Source organism: Zonotrichia albicollis, chromosome 2 (assembly GCF_047830755.1).
Source record: "Zonotrichia albicollis isolate bZonAlb1 chromosome 2, bZonAlb1.hap1, whole genome shotgun sequence".
Taxonomy (NCBI): Eukaryota; Metazoa; Chordata; class Aves; order Passeriformes; family Passerellidae; genus Zonotrichia; species Zonotrichia albicollis.
In genome coordinates this window covers 96,757,087-96,775,436 of record NC_133820.1, presented here as the reverse complement: position 1 = coordinate 96,775,436, position 18,350 = coordinate 96,757,087, and the positions used below count along the sequence as shown (strand labels likewise).

The 18,350-nt window shown below is 40.5% G+C and overlaps 2 protein-coding genes across 6 annotated transcripts in view; one reads left to right on the top strand and one right to left on the bottom strand.

The window, feature by feature from the left end:
- Positions 1-1,118: 1,118 nt before the first annotated feature.
- NIPA2 (NIPA magnesium transporter 2) lies at positions 1,119-15,031 on the top strand. 3 transcript variants are annotated; one of them, XM_005486396.3, is made up of 8 exons: positions 1,119-1,138; positions 5,266-5,322; positions 9,135-9,198; positions 9,566-9,781; positions 11,471-11,527; positions 12,304-12,394; positions 12,936-13,096; positions 14,052-15,031. In XM_005486396.3, the coding sequence occupies exons 4-8, from the start codon at positions 9,643-9,645 to the stop codon at positions 14,687-14,689; spliced, it is 1,086 nt and encodes a 361-aa protein (XP_005486453.2). In that variant the 5' UTR covers positions 1,119-1,138; positions 5,266-5,322; positions 9,135-9,198; positions 9,566-9,642; the 3' UTR covers positions 14,690-15,031. The 3 variants fall into 3 exon arrangements, with proteins under 3 accessions (XP_005486453.2, XP_074391843.1, XP_074391844.1); XM_074535742.1 differs by lacking the exon at positions 1,119-1,138 and adding an exon at positions 1,993-2,252; XM_074535743.1 differs by lacking the exon at positions 1,119-1,138 and adding an exon at positions 2,320-2,338.
- The window catches only part of CYFIP1 (cytoplasmic FMR1 interacting protein 1), a 78,810-nt gene continuing 74,695 nt past the window's right edge, over positions 14,236-18,350 (bottom strand). For all 3 annotated transcript variants that reach the window (XM_005486398.4, XM_005486399.4, XM_026793005.2), the window contains one exon: positions 14,236-18,149. In XM_005486398.4, coding sequence (XP_005486455.2) covers positions 17,985-18,149 — 165 coding nt within the window. In that variant the 3' untranslated portion in view covers positions 14,236-17,984. The remainder of the gene's footprint in view (positions 18,150-18,350) is intronic.

Sequence of the window (18,350 nt, the reverse complement as noted above, 5' to 3'; positions counted from 1 at the left end):
ACATGCCTGAAATACTGTGCTGTTGTAAATTACTCTGAGATAGTTTGAGTATTTTCCATTACTGAGCACAGCCCCTGGCTTTGAAATAAATATTTATTGTGCCAAATTTTGTGCCAAATGCAAAGCATTGAATTTGTACTTTGAACAGTTGCATGTATGTTAAGCAGAACTAGCAGCTGAAAAAACAGAAGAGAGGGGATTAACAGAACAACTGAAGTTCCACAAATCCCTAAACTTCTTAGAGGTTAATATTAGAGTGAATATTTTCAGATATTTATTCATTATTATTTTAGCTTGGTTGTGAGGGCTTTTTGAAGGGAGGAGAGCAGAGAGAGACAAGAGTGGAAGGGGAAGGCTAAATTGACTTGCTTCAGACATTATTCTTAACTCAGGCATATGTTCAGATACACATTATCAGCATTTGGCATGATCACAGGCACATGAAGTTCTTTAGGTCCTTTAAGCTTTGAACCGAGCTGTCAGTACTTAGTTGCTTCTGTTTATACTGTACTGGTTTAGGTGGCACTGGTTTTAATCTTTTAATCCATTTGAAAAATCATTTTCACCAGCTGTTAACTTTTTCAAAGACTTCACAGTTTTGATATCTTTTGGTAAAACACAGAAAAGCCAGTGTCTTACTGGGTCAGTACGTAGGTAATTACTGTAAATTTCTTAGCAGCTTTGTTATCTTAAAGTATATTTTTATATATACACACACATATAACACTATTTTGTAAGTGCAAAGTTCATGTCAATAATACTAGATTAGTTTTATACTGGGGAATGGAATGTTGCCTTAGAGAATAAAATAGGCCTAACATTTATCCATGTGCTTTGGGTGGTGTGGAAATGTAATTTTTGTGTCAGAGCCAGGGACCATTTTTAATGAGATATAACACAGTAGGTAACGTTATGAGGAGTGGCTTTGTCATGGGTATTCCACAAGGGAAAGCCAAGACTGGTTTTGTTTCCATGTCTTTCCAGGTGTTGCAAAAATGAAGCAGCTACATGTGCAGACTGGGATAATGCCAACACAAATCCTGAGAAGACTAAAAAAATGGGAACTGCTCTCACTAAGGGATGTGACAAAACTGTCTTGAGTTTAAAGAGCTGCATCTTCCATGTGGAGATACCACAGGTATTTTGGCAGTGTTGGTTGTTCAGACTTAATGTTACAAGGCAGCTGTGTAAAGCATACTCAGAGATAGTCATGAAGAAACCAAAGAACCCTCTGACCCTGATGCTGCTTGTTAGGACTTTCAAAGACTCCTTGTGTGTGAGGACAAATATTTATGTAACTGTATTTATCCATTTACTTTGTATGAGATTAAAGCAGTTTGGGTAAAGCAATGCTGAGAGTGGATGACCTGGATTAAATTGATTCATTAACCATTCCCTTTACCTGGCCCAGTAAAATGTCTCTCTCCCTTATGGCAAACAGGCTGTGTTTATTTCAGCCTGCAGAAGAGAAGGCTTCGGGGTCACCTAACTGCAGCCTTCCAGTACCTGAAGGAAACTTATAGGAAAGATGGGGCAAAACTATTTATGTAGTGACAGTGCAGGAGAAAATGGTATCAAAGTGACAGAAGGTATGTTTTAGATTAGATATTAGAAAACAATTCCATACTGTGAGGGTGAAGAGGAGCTGAAACAGGTTGCCCAGAGAAGTTGTGGATGACTTATCTCTGGAAGTGGTAAAGGCCAGGCTGGTGTAGTCGAAGGTGTCCCAGTCCCTACCCAGGGCAGGCTGGGTTGAAACTGGATGATCTTCAAGGTCCCCTTCCGACCCAAACCATTCTGTGACTTTACGATTTTCTGTGAGTGTAAAATCCGCGCAGCACGGATGCTGGCAGGGGCGGGTGGCGGCAATGACCTACCCGCGCTGCACGGCGGCCGCAGCGAGCCCGGTGGGTGTGGCGGCACTCAGCCCGGCCGGGGATGGCCGCCGGCCCGGGGAGGGTGGCGCTGCGGGAAGGGCAATGTGACCCGCGGCGGGCGGGACTGGGGCCGGGCCGCGCCCCTTCCGGCGGCCGCTGCCGGAACCGCGGAGCGGAGGGGGCGGACGGGCCCGGGACGCCGCCTCGCCTTGCGCTGCCGCTGCCGGTCCCTCCCGCCCCGTCCTGTCCCGTCCCCTCATGGCGCTAGAGCAGACGGGCACCGGCCCCTCCCGCCGCCCGCTCCGGCCTCCCCCGCCCCCGTCTCCTCTTGGTTGGCCGCTCCCGGCGGGCATGTGAGCGGGGCCGTGACCGCAGGTAACGGCGGGAGAGGCGGGAGGGGGCCCGCGGGACGGGGGGAGGCGGCGCTGCTTCCCCGCGGAGCGCTCGGCGCCGGGCCCGCGGTGAGAGCCGGGCGCTGCGGGTGAGAGCGGGCGGGCCGGGGGCGCGGGGCTCCGGGCCTTGAGCCCGGCTGTTCGTGCCCAAGGGTGGTTTATCCGTAGTGGGAACTTGTGCTTTGGTCTGAGAGGGCCGAGGTTAAAAGCTCCACATCGGGCTGTTTGCGGGGCTCTCCCACCGAGCAGGGGGATCCAGACACAGTGTGCTAGCTCTGCCCGTGCTGGAGTGCGTGTGGTTCATCAGGGAGATAAATGGTTTGTCTTCGGTTTGGTCCAGGGTTGAGTTATCCCAGGTTGAGTCTTGTGCAGCCTGCTTCCAGAGCACCTTCAGAACTTCAGAGCCCTGGTGCATCATTTTGACATGGAAAAAGTGGTCGTAGCTTTGCATTGTAGTTCATTGTAGCTGACGTGGGGAGGTTTAGATTGGACATTAGGGGGAATTTCTTCATAGGCAGGGTGATGAGATGTTGGAGTGGTTGACTAGGGAGGTACCTGGTGGAGTCACTGTCCTCGGAGCTGTGTAAGAAAAGACTGGACATGGCACTTAGTGCCAAGGTCTGTTGGCAGAGTGGTGGTTGGGTTATGGGTGTGACTCCATCTGACATGTCTTTTCAGCCTAGTTGATTCTGTGATTCAGAGGGAAGTTTGTTGTTCATTCATACACTGTGTGATATTGCCTGGATCTAAGTCCTTCGTCTATGTTTTTCTTTAATGTTTTTCAAGTAGTCAACTTTCTCTGTTTCACTACCATGTCTTTAACATTGTTTTTACTGAAAATGTGATAAATGTAAGTCACTGTGGTTCTGTCTTAATGCCTTTTATACAGTTAGTGCCTTGTATACTACAGTTAGGGTTTTTCCCGTCGGAAGGTAACAGCTTCATCGATAGAAAATTATTCCATAAGGTTTCGTTGGTATCATTGTATTTAGAATTCAGTGTCACACTAGTTCTGCTTTTGTTAAAGTACTTCATTCTGATGATAAAGTCCTGGTGACAAGAAAGCAGGTTATATCAGTTGTCAGTCGTGTCAAAAGAGTGGCTGTGACTAATGCATAGATTGAACTTTACCTTCCTGGATTATTTTAAATTTGAAACTGCCCATATAAAATACCAAAGGTGGAACTTCAGTGACCCTGTGCTGGTTATTCCTCCCACAAGAGTGGAACTCATGTGCCACGTATAGCAAAGATGAGGCAAGTCTTATCTTGAGTCTATTTTGATAGCTTTCCCTGAAAACAGTCAATGCAGTATCAGTTGCAAAGCACTGCCTGTAGTTTGTATTCAGTTAATGAATAACACTGTTACAGTGAAGATACTTTTTAGCTTTATGTGGAAGTGCTTTAATTAAAGGTCAGTGTTTTTTAAATAACTATAGGTAGCACATGCAAAGAAAAGGTTTTTAATGTGGATTTTTTTGTTTCCTCTTAGTTTCATAAGATGAAATGCTTATTGATTTTGGTTCATAAATAGAAATCTGCTGTAAAGTATTAATTTTCCCCTTAGTTTATCTAAACCTTTTAAAATGGAGAGCTGTAGGATAGTTGATGTATGTTTTGCTTTCTGAACATGTGATAGTGCCTCTAACATTATATATATATATATATATATATATATATGCATATATAGAACATAAATATGATTTTAGTTTGCCTGTGTGTAATATGTAAATAATTATGTCTGTAAGTTTAGGCAATCTTTAACTTTGGCAGAGCTGGAGAACTGTACCCTGTATTGGGGCAAATGTGCAGTACAAAACTGAACATATTGTTTCGTAAACAGTGTGTACAGAATCTGTAGGTACTGTGTGCATCCATCCTGGCCTTTTAAAGGTGCACATGACTAAGGTTTGAACTCTTTTATCCTGATACTCTGTTGTGTCTGTCCTTCAGTGTTCTCTCTGTACCTCTGTTTAAAAGATATGTTTGTGAGTGAAAGGAACATGGCTGAGGAAGGCTTGCATTTAATAATTGGGTATATTTGGGGGGTATATTTAGTAATCTAAGATCATTTCTGTGTTCATATTCCCCACTGCCCCAGCATTCTGTGTATCCAAAGGAGGGCTGCAAAGGTGGTGAAGGGGGTAGAGGGGAAGCTGGATAAGGAGCAGCTGAGGCCACATGGGCTGCTCAGCCTGAAGAAAAGGGGACTGAGGGCAGACCTCATCAGGGTCTGCAGCTTCCTGGTGAGGGGAAGCAGAGGGGCAGGCACTGGTCTCTTCTGTCTGGTGGCCAGTGACAGGACCCAAGGGACTGGCCTGAAGCTGTGTCAGGGAGCGTTTGGGTTGGATATTACACAAATGATCCTCACTCAGAGGGTGGCTGGCACTGGAGCAGCTCCCCAGGGCAGTGTCACAGCAGCAGCCTGACAGAGTTTAAACCTGTGTGTGTTCAGGCTGTCCTGTGCAGGGCCAGGAGCTGGACTTGGTGATCCTTGTGAGTTCCTTTCAACTCAGCATATTCTGTGATTCTATATAAACATCCTCTGAAAACTCACCATATCAAAGCCAATAATTAAAACTTGATATTATTTATCTTGCAATAAAAGTGCCTTAGCGCTTTAGTTACAGAATGATTCTGATAGAATTAGAAAAGTATTTCAGTTCAACTTTAATATGATACCTTCCAAAGAATAACTTAAAACACAGGTTAGTTTCTTTGATTTGTGAAGTGTAAAACAAAAGGATGAAATAACTATGGTTCAGGCAAGCTGTATCTAAGGAAGATCAAATCTAAAATCACACTGATTTGTTATTCAAAACATTCTGAAATTCAAATATTCAAAATATTCTGAAACAAAATCTTCTTTTTAAAGCATAGATTGGACATGGTCTTGTGTGTCATGCATGAAAATTAAATTGCCTTGAAATAATGGACATAATATTTTTGCCAAATTCTTAGCATGCCAATTAATGCTATTTTTGATTTCTGTTTTAGAAACCTGACTTCCAAGTACTTAAGAAGTGAATGCCTCTGGATTTCTGAACAAAATTGGTATGTATAATGAGCTGTCTACAGGCTCATCACCAAACATTTGGATTTCTGTTTTCTTAGGAAATGTTTGTTTGGATTTCTGTTTTGTTAGAGAATGTTTGTTTCATGTAGTTTTATGCTTGTGGAAGGGAAGGGAACACATAATAGCCAACATGAGACATAATAGTCAATGTGTGTTTGTTAAAGCAACTTGTTGATTCAACCTCCTTTTCTTCCCTGACAAGCTTTATGGCTAGAAGGGCATTAAACAGGTGCTTAATTCCAATGTTAGAAACATAAAACTTAAGCAGAATTGACAGTAAAATACCATAGAACAGTTCAAAGGATGCAGAATGGCTGTACCTAGAGTACTATTGTCTTGTCAAAGCAGGCTTTTCTTCAAAAATCTTACATCATGTCTGAATCTTTGGCTGTTTAATGTTATTGATCTGGCTCAAAAGACAGAGAAATAATCAGTAACATTGGGCAGGGAAGGATTGCCAGTGTGTAACCTTGGCTGAATGTTTTCAGGAAACATTTCTAAAAAAAGAGATGTTTTTTAATAGGAGTAAATGGAAGATATTGCACCCAGGCAGGAGTAATTTGCTGTACAAGTGCAGGAGGTTATACCGATAGAGAAGTTGAAAATGACTCAACAGTAGGTGACTCCAGAAAAAGGGCTCAAAAACCCACCTGGTTTGAATGTTTAAAAAGAAATACAGTCTACCACGTATTGCAGAAGTGATAATAACTCAAGCTGAAGTACTATATACAGCTTTGGAAATTGCACTTGAAAAAAGCTTTTGGGAAAGGACCCAGAGGGTGGCACAGCAGGAGACACCTGCAGGGTAATGTTGATATGTGGATTCAAAGATAAAGGGACTTGTATCTTTTTCCAGCAGTGGGATTTGGTAGTAAAAGTGAAGATGATCAGATAATGAGAGTTCCTAATGGCATCACAGCATGGCTGCCACGTTTGTGAAGTTTCCTTTACAAGAATTTTGTGGGAGAAGCTTGGCTGAATTATCTATAATGAGGAGCAGCAGTGAATTATGTAGTAGATGCCAGAGGGTTGAAGTAAATGGCCTGTTAAGGTCATTTTTTTGCTTAATGACATCATCCTGATCATAGCTGAAAAGAGCAGGTTTTAAAAAAGATTCTTGAATTTAAATAATGTAGTGTATATTTAGATTGTTTCTTGTAAGTCTTTTATTAACTCTAGAGGGCTTGTGGCCAAGTAAGCAAAGTTGGAACAATGCACCATGTCTGCCTTTCCCAGCTCTTATTATTGCTTATACAATGTACAGCTTGTGGAAGTGATACTAATTTTCTTTGGCTGGTAACTCCCATATTCTTACTTATGCTTATCTGCTTTTAAATGTAAAATATTACTTCTTCTTATTATGCCACTTTTAATGTTTCTGAATATTTAGAGAGGTCACTTGCTGCAATAAATGTAACATCTTTGGAGCACTGTGTTTGTGCTGCTTTTGAGAGAAAATGACTTCTGAGCAAAGAGGCAAAGAGCTGTTATCCTGTGTTTTAGACCAGAGAGTCTGTATCTTGCTAGCATTTATGATACATTTGGTTACATCTTTAAAATAAGCAAAATAACTTTGTGGCTAATCTGGATATCTGGATTTGCTTATCTCCCACGGTTTTTTTTTTTTTACATTGCGAGTTTCTGTATAGTTCTGTGTCTGATAAGGTTCAAACGCAGCTCCCTGTGTGACCTGTCATTGCACTGTTGCACACTGAGAGTTGTGACTCATGGCACCAGCAGATCCACGGGCAATTCATTAATGAGAGGCTCTTGGAGGCATGGTGGGTGTTGCAGTTTCTGTGAATTGGAGTCTCAGCCCTTCTTTACTTCTCTGAAGTAAAGCAGAAGCAGGAAACCAATGCGCCTCCATGACACTGCTGGTCTTGAGTGGATGAAGTGTTCTATGTGTTAAAATCAGCTGTGAACTTATTAGAGAACCTTTGCAGCACTGCACAACTGCCAGCTTTATTTAACTCCTACATTTTCTGGCTTTTCTCTGTTTATAACCCAGTAGTGGCCCTGGCTGCTGGAATGCAACAGCTTTGGCATGTCCCAAGGCAGAAACATGAGAGGCGTTATTTATTCCAGAACTGCTCATTTCATGGCATTTTCTCATGCCTATAGATAATTTTTCTTGATTATATTTATAAGCATGCATTCAGTTCTTCTTTCTGTAAGTCTTAGGGTTAGAATTAAAGTCCTGATTTCCTAAATTGTAAACCTCCCAGTGCCTGGTACTGCTTTGACCTTCCACATGTCAGTTCTGCACATGCAAATAATATCTGCTCTATACAGAGGGAACCAGGTCTCTTCAGAGGGAAGCTGGGTCCACCATGACTGTGTGACCTGTGTCTGCTACTGTAGACATCTGAATAAACCTTAGGTGGAAATAAGGCAGAGTAACAATGGGACTGGCTGTGTCTGTGAGGGCAAATAAATGTGATGGGAAGTAATTTATCCGAATTTATCTGTAGCAGTAATTTATCTGAATTTGTGTAATTTAAGTGGTTGAGATTTGAGTTGTTTACAAGGTTAACAAAGTGGTTCACAGGACGCTTCAGCATATTTGGGACATGAGGGAAAGTAGAAATACTAGCTTTGAAGTGTAGCATCCTTTTCAAGTCAAAATTCATAAAATTACCTGTGAACACAGAAGGTTCTTTATTCTTCTGCAATCTAATTTTTCCTCTGCTGCAAAGAAAAGCAGCCTGTGGTTTTCCCTTGTTTCTGGAACACAGTGGGTGGAAAGTGTCAGGATGGGACTAACTGATGCTCTTTTCCTCTGTCAGTGTAGGTGAAGATATGCAAGCCAGGGAGAGAAGGGAAAAAAAAAAGTGGCTTTGCCAATATGGAGAGTTGTCTTTTAGTAAAAAGCTACACCAGTGAAAATAATCCCATTAATAATATAGCTAAAGTAGCAACTGCTGAAAAAACTGGTAAAGCATAAAGCTTAGCAAAACCAAACACCTCCCCCAGGTGATGCTGTACCACTGTCACATTTTGCACCAGCTGGAGTTGGAAGAACATTCTTAGCTCGATTACCTGAACAGAGTGCCTTACACCTGCTACAACAGATGGTGCAGAGAACAGCCACAAAATCTTATGTCTTTTCCTTGCATTAAAAAACTTCTTCAAGGGACTCAAAATCCTGTTTTAATTTAGAACCAGGATGATATTTTATGGAGTTGGTGAAGTGGCTGGGTTTGGTCTGTCTCACACACTGATGAATTGTCTTTCTTGGTTTTATTTGTTGGATGGTTTTATGTCATGCATGAATCTAGTTTATTTTTAAAAGTTTATAGAAAGTGAAAGCACTCTCTTGTAGGTCATTTACTTAGTTTCTCCTACAAAATAAGATATTAAAAATTTCTGTGCAAGGATTGAGGGAAGTGGATTTGAGAATTTTGAGCTGTGGCTCATACAGCGTTTTGAGTATTGCTATGTTGAGTGCTTATTGTTTTCCTCTGCATTTTCACAGCCTAACTGGATGCAAGTAAGAGGATCTGTGCTCAGTTTTAATGCTAACCTACCAGTAGCTCTCTGTTAGGTTTTCCTAGAGGTATAGCAAATTAATCAAATTTGAAAGCATAAAAGTACAGGGAAAAGTAATATTGAAAGGTGCTTCATACAAGTATGGGAAATTGTGTAAAATAATTTAATGAAAGACTTATTTCTTGCCAGATTTTCCTGTTAAAGAGTAATTGCATGTGAATGCATGTGAGGTTTGTTTGTTCATGAAAATGGCTATATGATTAAACACCCTTCTAATACTGTCTTTCATTTTTTCTAGGGAGTTTATATGGAAGAAATGCTGCTGTGACTGTTCTCAAACTCTATTACAGACTGATTTCAATGTAAGTCATTTTTTGGTCAGTATCATGGTGTGCCAGACACAGATTTGCATACTCAATGAAAAGAAAAATAAATTACATATTTGTAAAATGTCCCTGAAGTTTCTCAAAGAATTTTTGTTTGGGTTTCAGTTTTTACATACCAGGTCAGAAACTCTTCCTTCTCTGTGTTCAGACTTGTTAGTTACTCATCCTTAGTGCAAGCTTATGCATGCTTCAGATTGCCTTTTTTTTTTTTTTTTTTTTGTTAACCACTCCTTGCAGAAGCCACTTGCAGGAGAACCAGTCACAAGAGCTGTTGAGGATTTTCCTATGCAGCACCTTTTTCTGCCAGCTTAATCCTAATGTGATTATTTTGCTCATGTTTCAGTGTTGCATCATTTTTTGTTGAATATCAGAAGCTCTACTCCTTGTTGATCAATGTGACAGCGTTCAGTAGTTTACGAGATGAGCCAAACTCGTGGGAAGTATGACTTCTGTATTGGTCTGGTGTTGGCTATGAGTTCCAGCATTTTCATTGGAGGAAGTTTCATCCTGAAAAAGAAAGGTCTGCTCCGGTTAGCCAGGAAAGGCTCCATGAGAGCAGGTAAATACATCTTGTAATAAATTGCTCATGTTTAGATTTTGCTGTTTAACAAAAGGTTGCTCCTGTTCATTAGTTCATCAAACTAATGATCTTGTTTTGACTTTCTTGGGTTTTTGTTACATGTGTATGAAACCTAAAACAGAGCTGGTGTGCTTTTTCTCTGGTGTCAGATACCCTTAACTCTGTGTGTGACACATGCTATTTAATGCATATGTAATGCCCTCTGGGGACACTTGTCAAAGGATTCCTTTGTATGTCAGTTAAGTCTAAATTGTACTTGCAAATTGCTAGCAGCACTCTTAACTATGTCTGTGCTTCTGAATGAATGAATTTAAGAGAGTTTTAACCATGTTTGGGCATCAGAAGATTCTTTCAGAAAACTAAAAGTCACGTGCAGTAACTGAGTGTGATGAGTAGTGCACCTCAAGGGTTCATACTGGAAGCAGTGCTATTAAATATCCTCATCAGTGACACAGACTGAGTGTGCTGGCAGCAGGGCTGTGGCCCACACTGAGCTGAGGGGGGCACTTGATGCTCTAGAGCGAAGGAAGTGGCATCCAGAGGGACCTGCATGGGCTTGGGGAGTGGGTCTGTGCAAACCTCAGGAGGCTCAACAAGAGCCAGTGCAAGGTGCTGCACCTGGGTCAGGCCAAGCTCCAGGATCAACATGGGCTGGGGGGGACAGATGGAGAGCAGCCCTGCCCAGAAGGGCTTGGACATGCTGGCACAGAGAGGCTGGATGTGACCCAGCAATGTGCACTCACAGCCCAGAAAGCCAAACGTGTCCAAATCAAGTGTGACCAGCAGGGCCAGGGAGGGGATTCTGCCCCTCTGCTCTGCTCTGCTCTGGTGAGAGCCCACCTGCAGTGCTGCATCCAGCTCCAGGATCCCCAGCATGGGAAGGACATGGACATGTTGCAGCAAGTCCAGAGAAGGGCCATGAGAATGATCAAAGGGACAGAACACTTCTGAGGATAGACTGACAGAGTTGGGATTGTTAAACTTAGAGAAGAAAAGGGTCTTGAGACACCTTATAGCACCCTCCAGTACCTAAAGGGGACTTATAAAAAGGACAGAGAGGTGAGATTTGGCTTTGGATTTGTTTTTGGTTTGGTTTTGACCAGGGCCTGTATTGGTAGGACAAGGGGCAATTGTTTTAAATTTGAAAGAAGATAAAATTAGGTAGGACAGTTGCACCATCCTCAGATGATTCAGAAGGTAGACTCTGGATATTTTTATTCAGTACCTGTCATCTTTGCTTCTAAAAGATGGTTGATCTTGAGATACATAATTCATGCACCCTGGTTTGGAATGAGAAAATATGATGCTTGCACATGTAATCAACCACATATAAACCATGTACAATTTCTGCAGAGCAGCAACATAACTTGGCTTTTCATGTAATTTCAGTGATTTGAAAGAACCCTGTTTCTCAGGGTAATGCAGATATAATCATCAGTGCCATTTCTAACACAAAAGAAATGAAATAACTGGTTGTAGGAGGCACAGGCACATCAGAAACTGAAGATGCTTTGATTGCAACCCTTTTACCTAGAGAGCCTAGGTATCAAAAGGCTGCTCATGTTTTTAAGGGCATGGGTTGCAAAAATTATTTTAAGTCATGGCAGTGTTATAAGTGACAGGGTGTCAACATTTTTAGTGGAATAGCCAATGTTCTTTCAATTTTAGGTCAAGGAGGTCATGCATACCTTAAGGAATGGCTGTGGTGGGCTGGACTTCTTTCAAGTAAGTATCAAAAATTATTCATCTAAGTGTCAAAAATACAATCTGCATTATATAATTTTAATAAATAACTATGCCACAGATGGCAGCATGGTTACAAAAAAGGGAAAGAGATTGGGTTTCTGCAATACACAGTAATGTCACCTGGTGATTTGATGGATGCAGTTCAGATTTTAATGTAACTTCTCTTACATCAGAAGCTCTTCCTTTAATGTAACTGCCCTCTTTGTGCAGTGGAACTAGGCAGACATTGGTTTTGTCTCTGCTACCCATATGCATTCTGGTTTTTGTCTTAGCAGAGAAGTGCTTAGATATATAGGATTTTTGAAGGGAAGCATATTTTGGGATTATGCCTGTTTTCTTAATTTTTTTCATTGCTTGAACTCTCAAGTTACTGTGTGTATTCAGGTAACTGGCTTACTGTATGTGCTGTGCTATATCTGCTATTGCAGATTTCTCCATGCAGAACTTCATCAGTCAAGCTGGCAGGCTGGGGAGCTACAGCACAGACACTAAAATAAAACACCTTCTGATTTGATAAGATTAATTTTAATACCTATTATATGTAGTTCCACATCATGCTTTTAAAATTTAATAGTGGGGTGAGGGGCAGGGGGATGTTCTGCTAGTCCTGTTAGCTGAATGCTGTCATTAGAAATTTGCATTGTTCCCTTACTGCATGTTTGTGTCTGCATGAACACTGTGGGCACTTCCTTGCCCTGATCAGAGGTTTGTTGCATGAGCCTGACTCCTGGGTTTTAATTGCTGTTCCTCTGCAGTGGGAGCTGGAGAAGTAGCGAACTTTGCTGCCTATGCTTTTGCACCAGCTACGTTAGTGACTCCTCTGGGAGCTCTCAGTGTTCTTGTAAGGTAAGAAACACTAACAGAGAGCAGGGTGACTTGAGACAGAAAAGTAAAATATTTCTTTAGAAATATGTCATTGAACTATGCTGTAATAAGTGCACTCTTCACAACAGAGTGCTTATAAACATCAGGAGTAACTTAAGTTTCTCTAAATACATAGTGGCTATGATACAAAAGGGTTCTAGCAATGCATCTACATGTCCATCTCTGGAAAAGGCTATTGTTTTCTACATTCCAAAAATATGGTGATCACAGGAGAGCAGTGTTTTCATTCCTACATAAAGATTTTTGTCTTAATAAAATTATTTTTGCAACTTCTTAGATATCACATTTTTTTGGCAGGCAACATAAAAAAAGGGTTCTGGGCAGAGATGCCAAATACTAACAGGTAGTTCTGTCCACAGCAAGTATCTCAAGATAGAAAATAGCTATTTTTAAGCTGTAGGTTGTATATGCAACTGACTTGTACAGTCAAAACAATCTGTAACTTGATGAGCAAATAATTATTACTAATCCCATATTTGTTGATGCCTTTTTTATTTCTTAGTGCCATTCTGTCATCCTTCTTTTTAAATGAAAAACTTAATTTACACGGAAAAATAGGATGTTTGTTAAGTATACTGGGATCAACTGTGATGGTAATTCATGCTCCACAAGAGGAAGAAGTAGAAACTTTGGATGAAATGTCTCGCAAACTGGGTGATCCAGGTAAGAAAAATACTGGCTTGAGCTGTACACAGCCCATCATTTCTTCATTTTGTAGTTTAATTACTGCTGCTTTCAATTTCCAGGAAGATGGCCTGTGTCTGCTTCATGTAGACAAGTCCAAATGAAGCAGAGATTTGAATTCTGTAACATAATTCTATAGGGAGCTTTGCATGATGGCAAGATGAACTTGTCTGGCCTTGAATAAAGTGCCTTGATGGCAACCACTGACGTGATGGTTTAAACAAATGCAGCAGCACAGGTGGATAAACAAAATTTCTATAAATTTTGCTTGAAGTGTGTCATCTCAAAGCCCAACTTTGAGCTGTCCTTAAAGTGAAAAGGTAGGTGTTGTGATGCCTTCTGAGAAGTAAAATCTTAGAGATGAGCTGCTATGCCTACGTGGAAGATGAGGCACTCACAAGTGCATGTGTGCAAAATACGGTTTGTACAAAGGCAATTCTCATCTTAAACATGAGAAAATAGCACAGAAATTAAAAAGTTGTTCTTAAGGACTGATGTAATTGTTGGAAATCTGCTGATGAATACAGCCACCTGCCAAAATGTATCATCTCCTAAAAAAGACTCAATTCATACTCAGGCCTGTGTCCAGTGGCATCTACACCTCAGAGTTTGGGTGTAAGGCAGTTTAGCAATCTAATCCTGTAGTAGTCTTGCCAATAGACTGGTAAAGGTAATACAGCATGCCTGAGGTACAGCCTTTGTTTTGGCTTGCTCACTTTGAAATCATCTAAACTGTGATGCTGGAGGAATAATGACAAAACATCCTGAACTCTTCTGTTTAAGCTGAGTCGGTCCCATTGTTAATTAGTGTTTTCCCTGCACTTCTAAGATAAATACTTCTGAAAAATACTTCTGATAAATAGAGTCCATAAGTAACAATTGTGTCCATTAGTGTCTATAAATAACAAGATTTTTTTTTTTCCTCCAACCACAGGTTTTGTGGTGTTCGCAACACTCGTTGTCATTGTGTCTTTAATTCTAATCTGTGTGGTGGGACCTCGCCATGGACAGACCAACATTCTCGTGTACATAACAATTTGCTCTGTAATTGGAGCCTTATCAGTCTCCTGTGTCAAAGGTCTGGGCATTGCTATAAAGGAACTTTTTGCAGGAAAACCAGTGCTGAAGCATCCATTGTCTTGGATTCTGCTGCTAAGCCTTACTGTCTGTGTGAGCACGCAGATCAACTATTTGAACAGGGCTCTGGATATATTCAACACTTCAATAGTGACTCCGATATATTATGTAATCTTCACCACATCTGTTTTAACTTGTTCTGCCATCCTCTTCAAGGAATGGCAGCACATGGCGGCTGATGACATTATTGGCACCTTCAGTGGCTTCCTGACTATTATTGTGGGGATCTTTTTATTGCATGCCTTCAAAGATGTTAACTTCACCCTAGCAAACCTGCCCCTCTCTCTGCGGAAGGATGACAGAGCAGCCAATGGCACTTTGCTGAGCACATATGACAGCTTTAATGATGATGAAGAAAGTTCTGCCTGCCTAGGTGAAATGCAATCCACTGAGAGTCTCTCAGCCAGAAGAAATGGAAGCCTGTCAGCTTTCTGAAAATATCTACGTGTTACTTAAGAAAAGAACAGTTCTGTAACCCTGGATTTTTTTTTTCCTGCTGTGAAATGTCTGAGCTTGTCTGGAAAGTCATGTACTTTTTAACAGTATGTGTAGACAATCGATTTTTGAGTTTGATTCGTTTGGATGAAGAACACTGAAATGTCTTTTATTTGCCTTACTTTTACTTTAAAAAGTACTAAAATGACCTCAGACCACAATTGGTTTTGTTGCTTAAGTTATGTGTAAATACTTTCATTTCATTCTTCTGTTTTTAAGATGTATTGCACTAATTACAATTTTATCAAAAATAAATGGCTTTATTTCTGCATTGGTGGTAAATAGGTTGCAGCAAACCTGAATCCTTTGTACCTGTGCCCTGACTGACCATGGAGTGACTGTAACCATACTGCAGCAACTACTCCTGTCCCAGTTTGTAAAGAGAAAAGGGAAGGCTACAACCAAGCACAACTGATCCTTTGAAAATACTGGTTAGGTAAAGCTGTATGCAAAACTTGCTGGATTTGCATCAAAAAACCCCAACTTTACCAAATCAGAGTAACAGGCTGGCAGAAAGAGGAAGGCAGGAGCTTGTGTTCTGCACGGATAGGCGAGATGGTAGCTCCTGCTGTGGCAGTTTAAGCAGAAGGAAGGATTTGAATCATTACTGGTAGCCAGAGAAGCTGCTCCCTCTTCTGTAACAGAGGTCAGGTTCTGTCTGTGCTGCACCACGCTGCCCTGGCTCTGCAGGCCTGTTCTGTGTTCCTGATGTTACAGCTTGAACTCACAGAATTGCTGGTTTGTTTGCTGCGACCCTGACATTTTCAAAAATAACCAAAATAATGAAACATTAATGACATTGCTTCAAAAAAAAGTGGGGGATGGGTGAGGCAGGTAGGTGGTAATTCACGTTACTAAAGGCAGAAAATAAAAATTAGGGAAGAAGGTTTTATAAGAATTTTCTACTATACAATTGAAAGTTGGAAATACTTGGCACAGAGACTAATAGTTATGCTCAATATTGTCAGGTTTAGTGCTCAGTGTTTAAGAAAAATTAAGATTTTTTTCTTAGGACAGAAAAACCCCAAGTTACCACCTGTGAAACAAAATACTGCTGCCTTCCCTAAGTGTCATAACATACAGGAAGGGTGAAGGTGTCAAACAAGAAAAACGTTTTTGCTCAGAGTTAATTGGAAATGGAAAAGTTACACCTTTTGTGCACCTTGCTGCATTGTTTCTTTTAGGTAGGAAAGGTTATACTAGATAAAGAATATTTAGCTCCTATCAAGTCTATAATACTTTTTGAAAAATAATAAAAATTTACATTATAAAAACGGGAAACAAACATGTCCTAAGACTAATGTCTGAATTGTCTTAAACTTTTTTCCCCTCAGTGATCATAAAATATGTATTTAATAGCAGTTTTAAGATGTTAAGGGACCAGTTCTCTTACTGCTGAAAGTTAACTGATAAGAATTAGAAATGATTCACATAATGATTAGTTCTTTTTAAATAGTTCTTAAACAAAATCAGGCTTTATTAATTAACCATTTCTGCACCAGTGCTGAGCCAAAATCTCAGGTGTATGAGACATCCTTAAACCAATGAGGATGTCAGCAAATTAGGAAAGTTGTTCATTTGCTTAACTGGAACACAGAGAAGCATCTGGCTGACCAAAAGTGTTCTGTGAACTAAAAGACTGTTTCTTAAAGAAAATCATCTGTAAAGCACCTTGTAAAAGAAATCCTGCAATGAGCTGGTGAACAAAGCACGAGTGCTTCTGACTCGTGTCTCCCACACACCAGGCAGCCTTGTCTGCACTCTCACCATGACAGACACCACTCCAGAATGGCACCTCTCAAGCACAGATGTCCTGGGGAAACCTGGGATTGTGGAAACTTGCTGATAGATTGCTGGAAAATCTCCATAATGTTTTGCTGAGGAAATTTCAGTTAATTTCTTTCCTCAAAATCGAGTTCTCTGCCACTCCAATACCTACATGTTCCTCACATCCTCTGTACCTCTTCTGTCAAATGCTCATTTCTACTCACTGTGGAGTCAATTCCGTGGCTGTGAAGCACTTGGAAAGAGCTGAGCAGGAGAAAAGATGTGCTGTAACCTAGCCCTGAACTACTAAGAGGGAAGGAAGAAAAACAGGTTCTCAAAGGGATGCATTCTTGGTTTCACACTATGGGTTAGAAACACTGACCACGTAACATCTCCACAAATCCATATCCTGGGTAAAACATGGAATTATCTGTCTGTGTCTGTTTTGGCCATCTTAATGTCTTGGTTAGGGCTGATCCCAGAGCCAGCTGACAAGATCCTGGAGTAAGCAAGCAGGAGTTACTGCTTTTGGCTGAATGGTTTGCTTTAAAATTCAACTTCTATAGTTGCAAAGTTTTCCAATTTTACTGATGCAATGTTTGCATTATGCAGCAAATGTAATTTAACAAATACTTTCCATAATAAATAATGATTAACATCATTAGAGTTCATGTACTGGGATAGATTATATCTGATCACTGTAGTCACGATTCTTATTAACAAGAATTGCTCATCACTTGTAAACCTGTTTGGGTACACAGGTATGTATTGCAAACCAAAATATAAACTGTGGTAGAAGCTCTCATTATGAAAAGATAAACAGTCCCTATTCTAATCAATCAAACTTCCACCTTTTAAAAATATTAGAATCCTATAAATCACCTTCATGGTAAATAACTTTGAAACAAACACTTTAAATAACCTTCATTTCCATAATTACTGATCTCTGAGAATAGATTTGTAAAGAGGAAAAAGAATCAACTGACTAGAAAATTATTCACAAAGCACCAGTAGAGTTTGTTTTGTTGTTTTTTCTCTTTTTTTTTTTTTAATAAAGGCAAATTAAGCAATTAAGGCTCTAATACAAACAATTATGCATTGATTTCTAAAATTTTTTTCTACAGAACCGTTTTTTACCCTCCACAGCCATTATTTCTATAGCTTCAGGGGAAAATTATACCAGTCCAGTCTAAAATGGTCACCTCGGACAGGAATGCAAAGAGGTTTCAAAAATCTTACAGGCTTTTAATCAAAGTGTATAAAATTTTAGTCTAGAAAAATAAGTATGGATTGTATACAGTTACTGTGCTTGGAAACTGAGACAACAGCGTGCCACTCAAATGGCACAGGCATACTGAAAAATGCAGGTGAGACTATTCTTCAAAACTGTTGGTGTGGGTTTTGTTTCTTGCTTTGTTTCTCACACTTTTAGCCTAAAGAGGTGCAAGAAGTATTGTTAGGTGAGAATCTAGTTGCTGGCAAGGGACTGATGAATTGGTGGCTGGAAGCAGCGCACGTGTTCCACGGGTGTGCTCTCTCCATCGCCGGACTTCAAATACTTGTCCAAAATAGCAATTATTTCATCATTCAAAATCTGGAACTTGCGAATTCTCTCAACCATTTTCTTCAAAGGCTGCAAACATCAAACAAACAGACACAGGAATTAGATCTGGATATGAAAAGCCTTAGCCAGAAAGCCAGCAAATGCTGTTACCTCATCTCTCCCAGCAATGTTACAAATATTTCCCTTGCACTGCCTAAGCCAGTGGAAATAGAAAGTGCATTTTGGTTTTTGACTGCTGCTTTGGGTGCAGAAAAGCTCAATTTACAGCAG

Coding starts and splice junctions, on each gene's coding strand:
- NIPA2 (XM_005486396.3), top strand. CDS start 9,643: ATGAGCCAAACTCGTGGGAAGTATGACTTCTGTATTGGTCTGGTGTTG. Junction 11,528..12,303: donor GTGGGCTGGACTTCTTTCAA/GTAAGTATCAAA, acceptor GTTCCTCTGCAG/TGGGAGCTGGAGAAGTAGCG. Junction 13,097..14,051: donor TCGCAAACTGGGTGATCCAG/GTAAGAAAAATA, acceptor CTCCAACCACAG/GTTTTGTGGTGTTCGCAACA.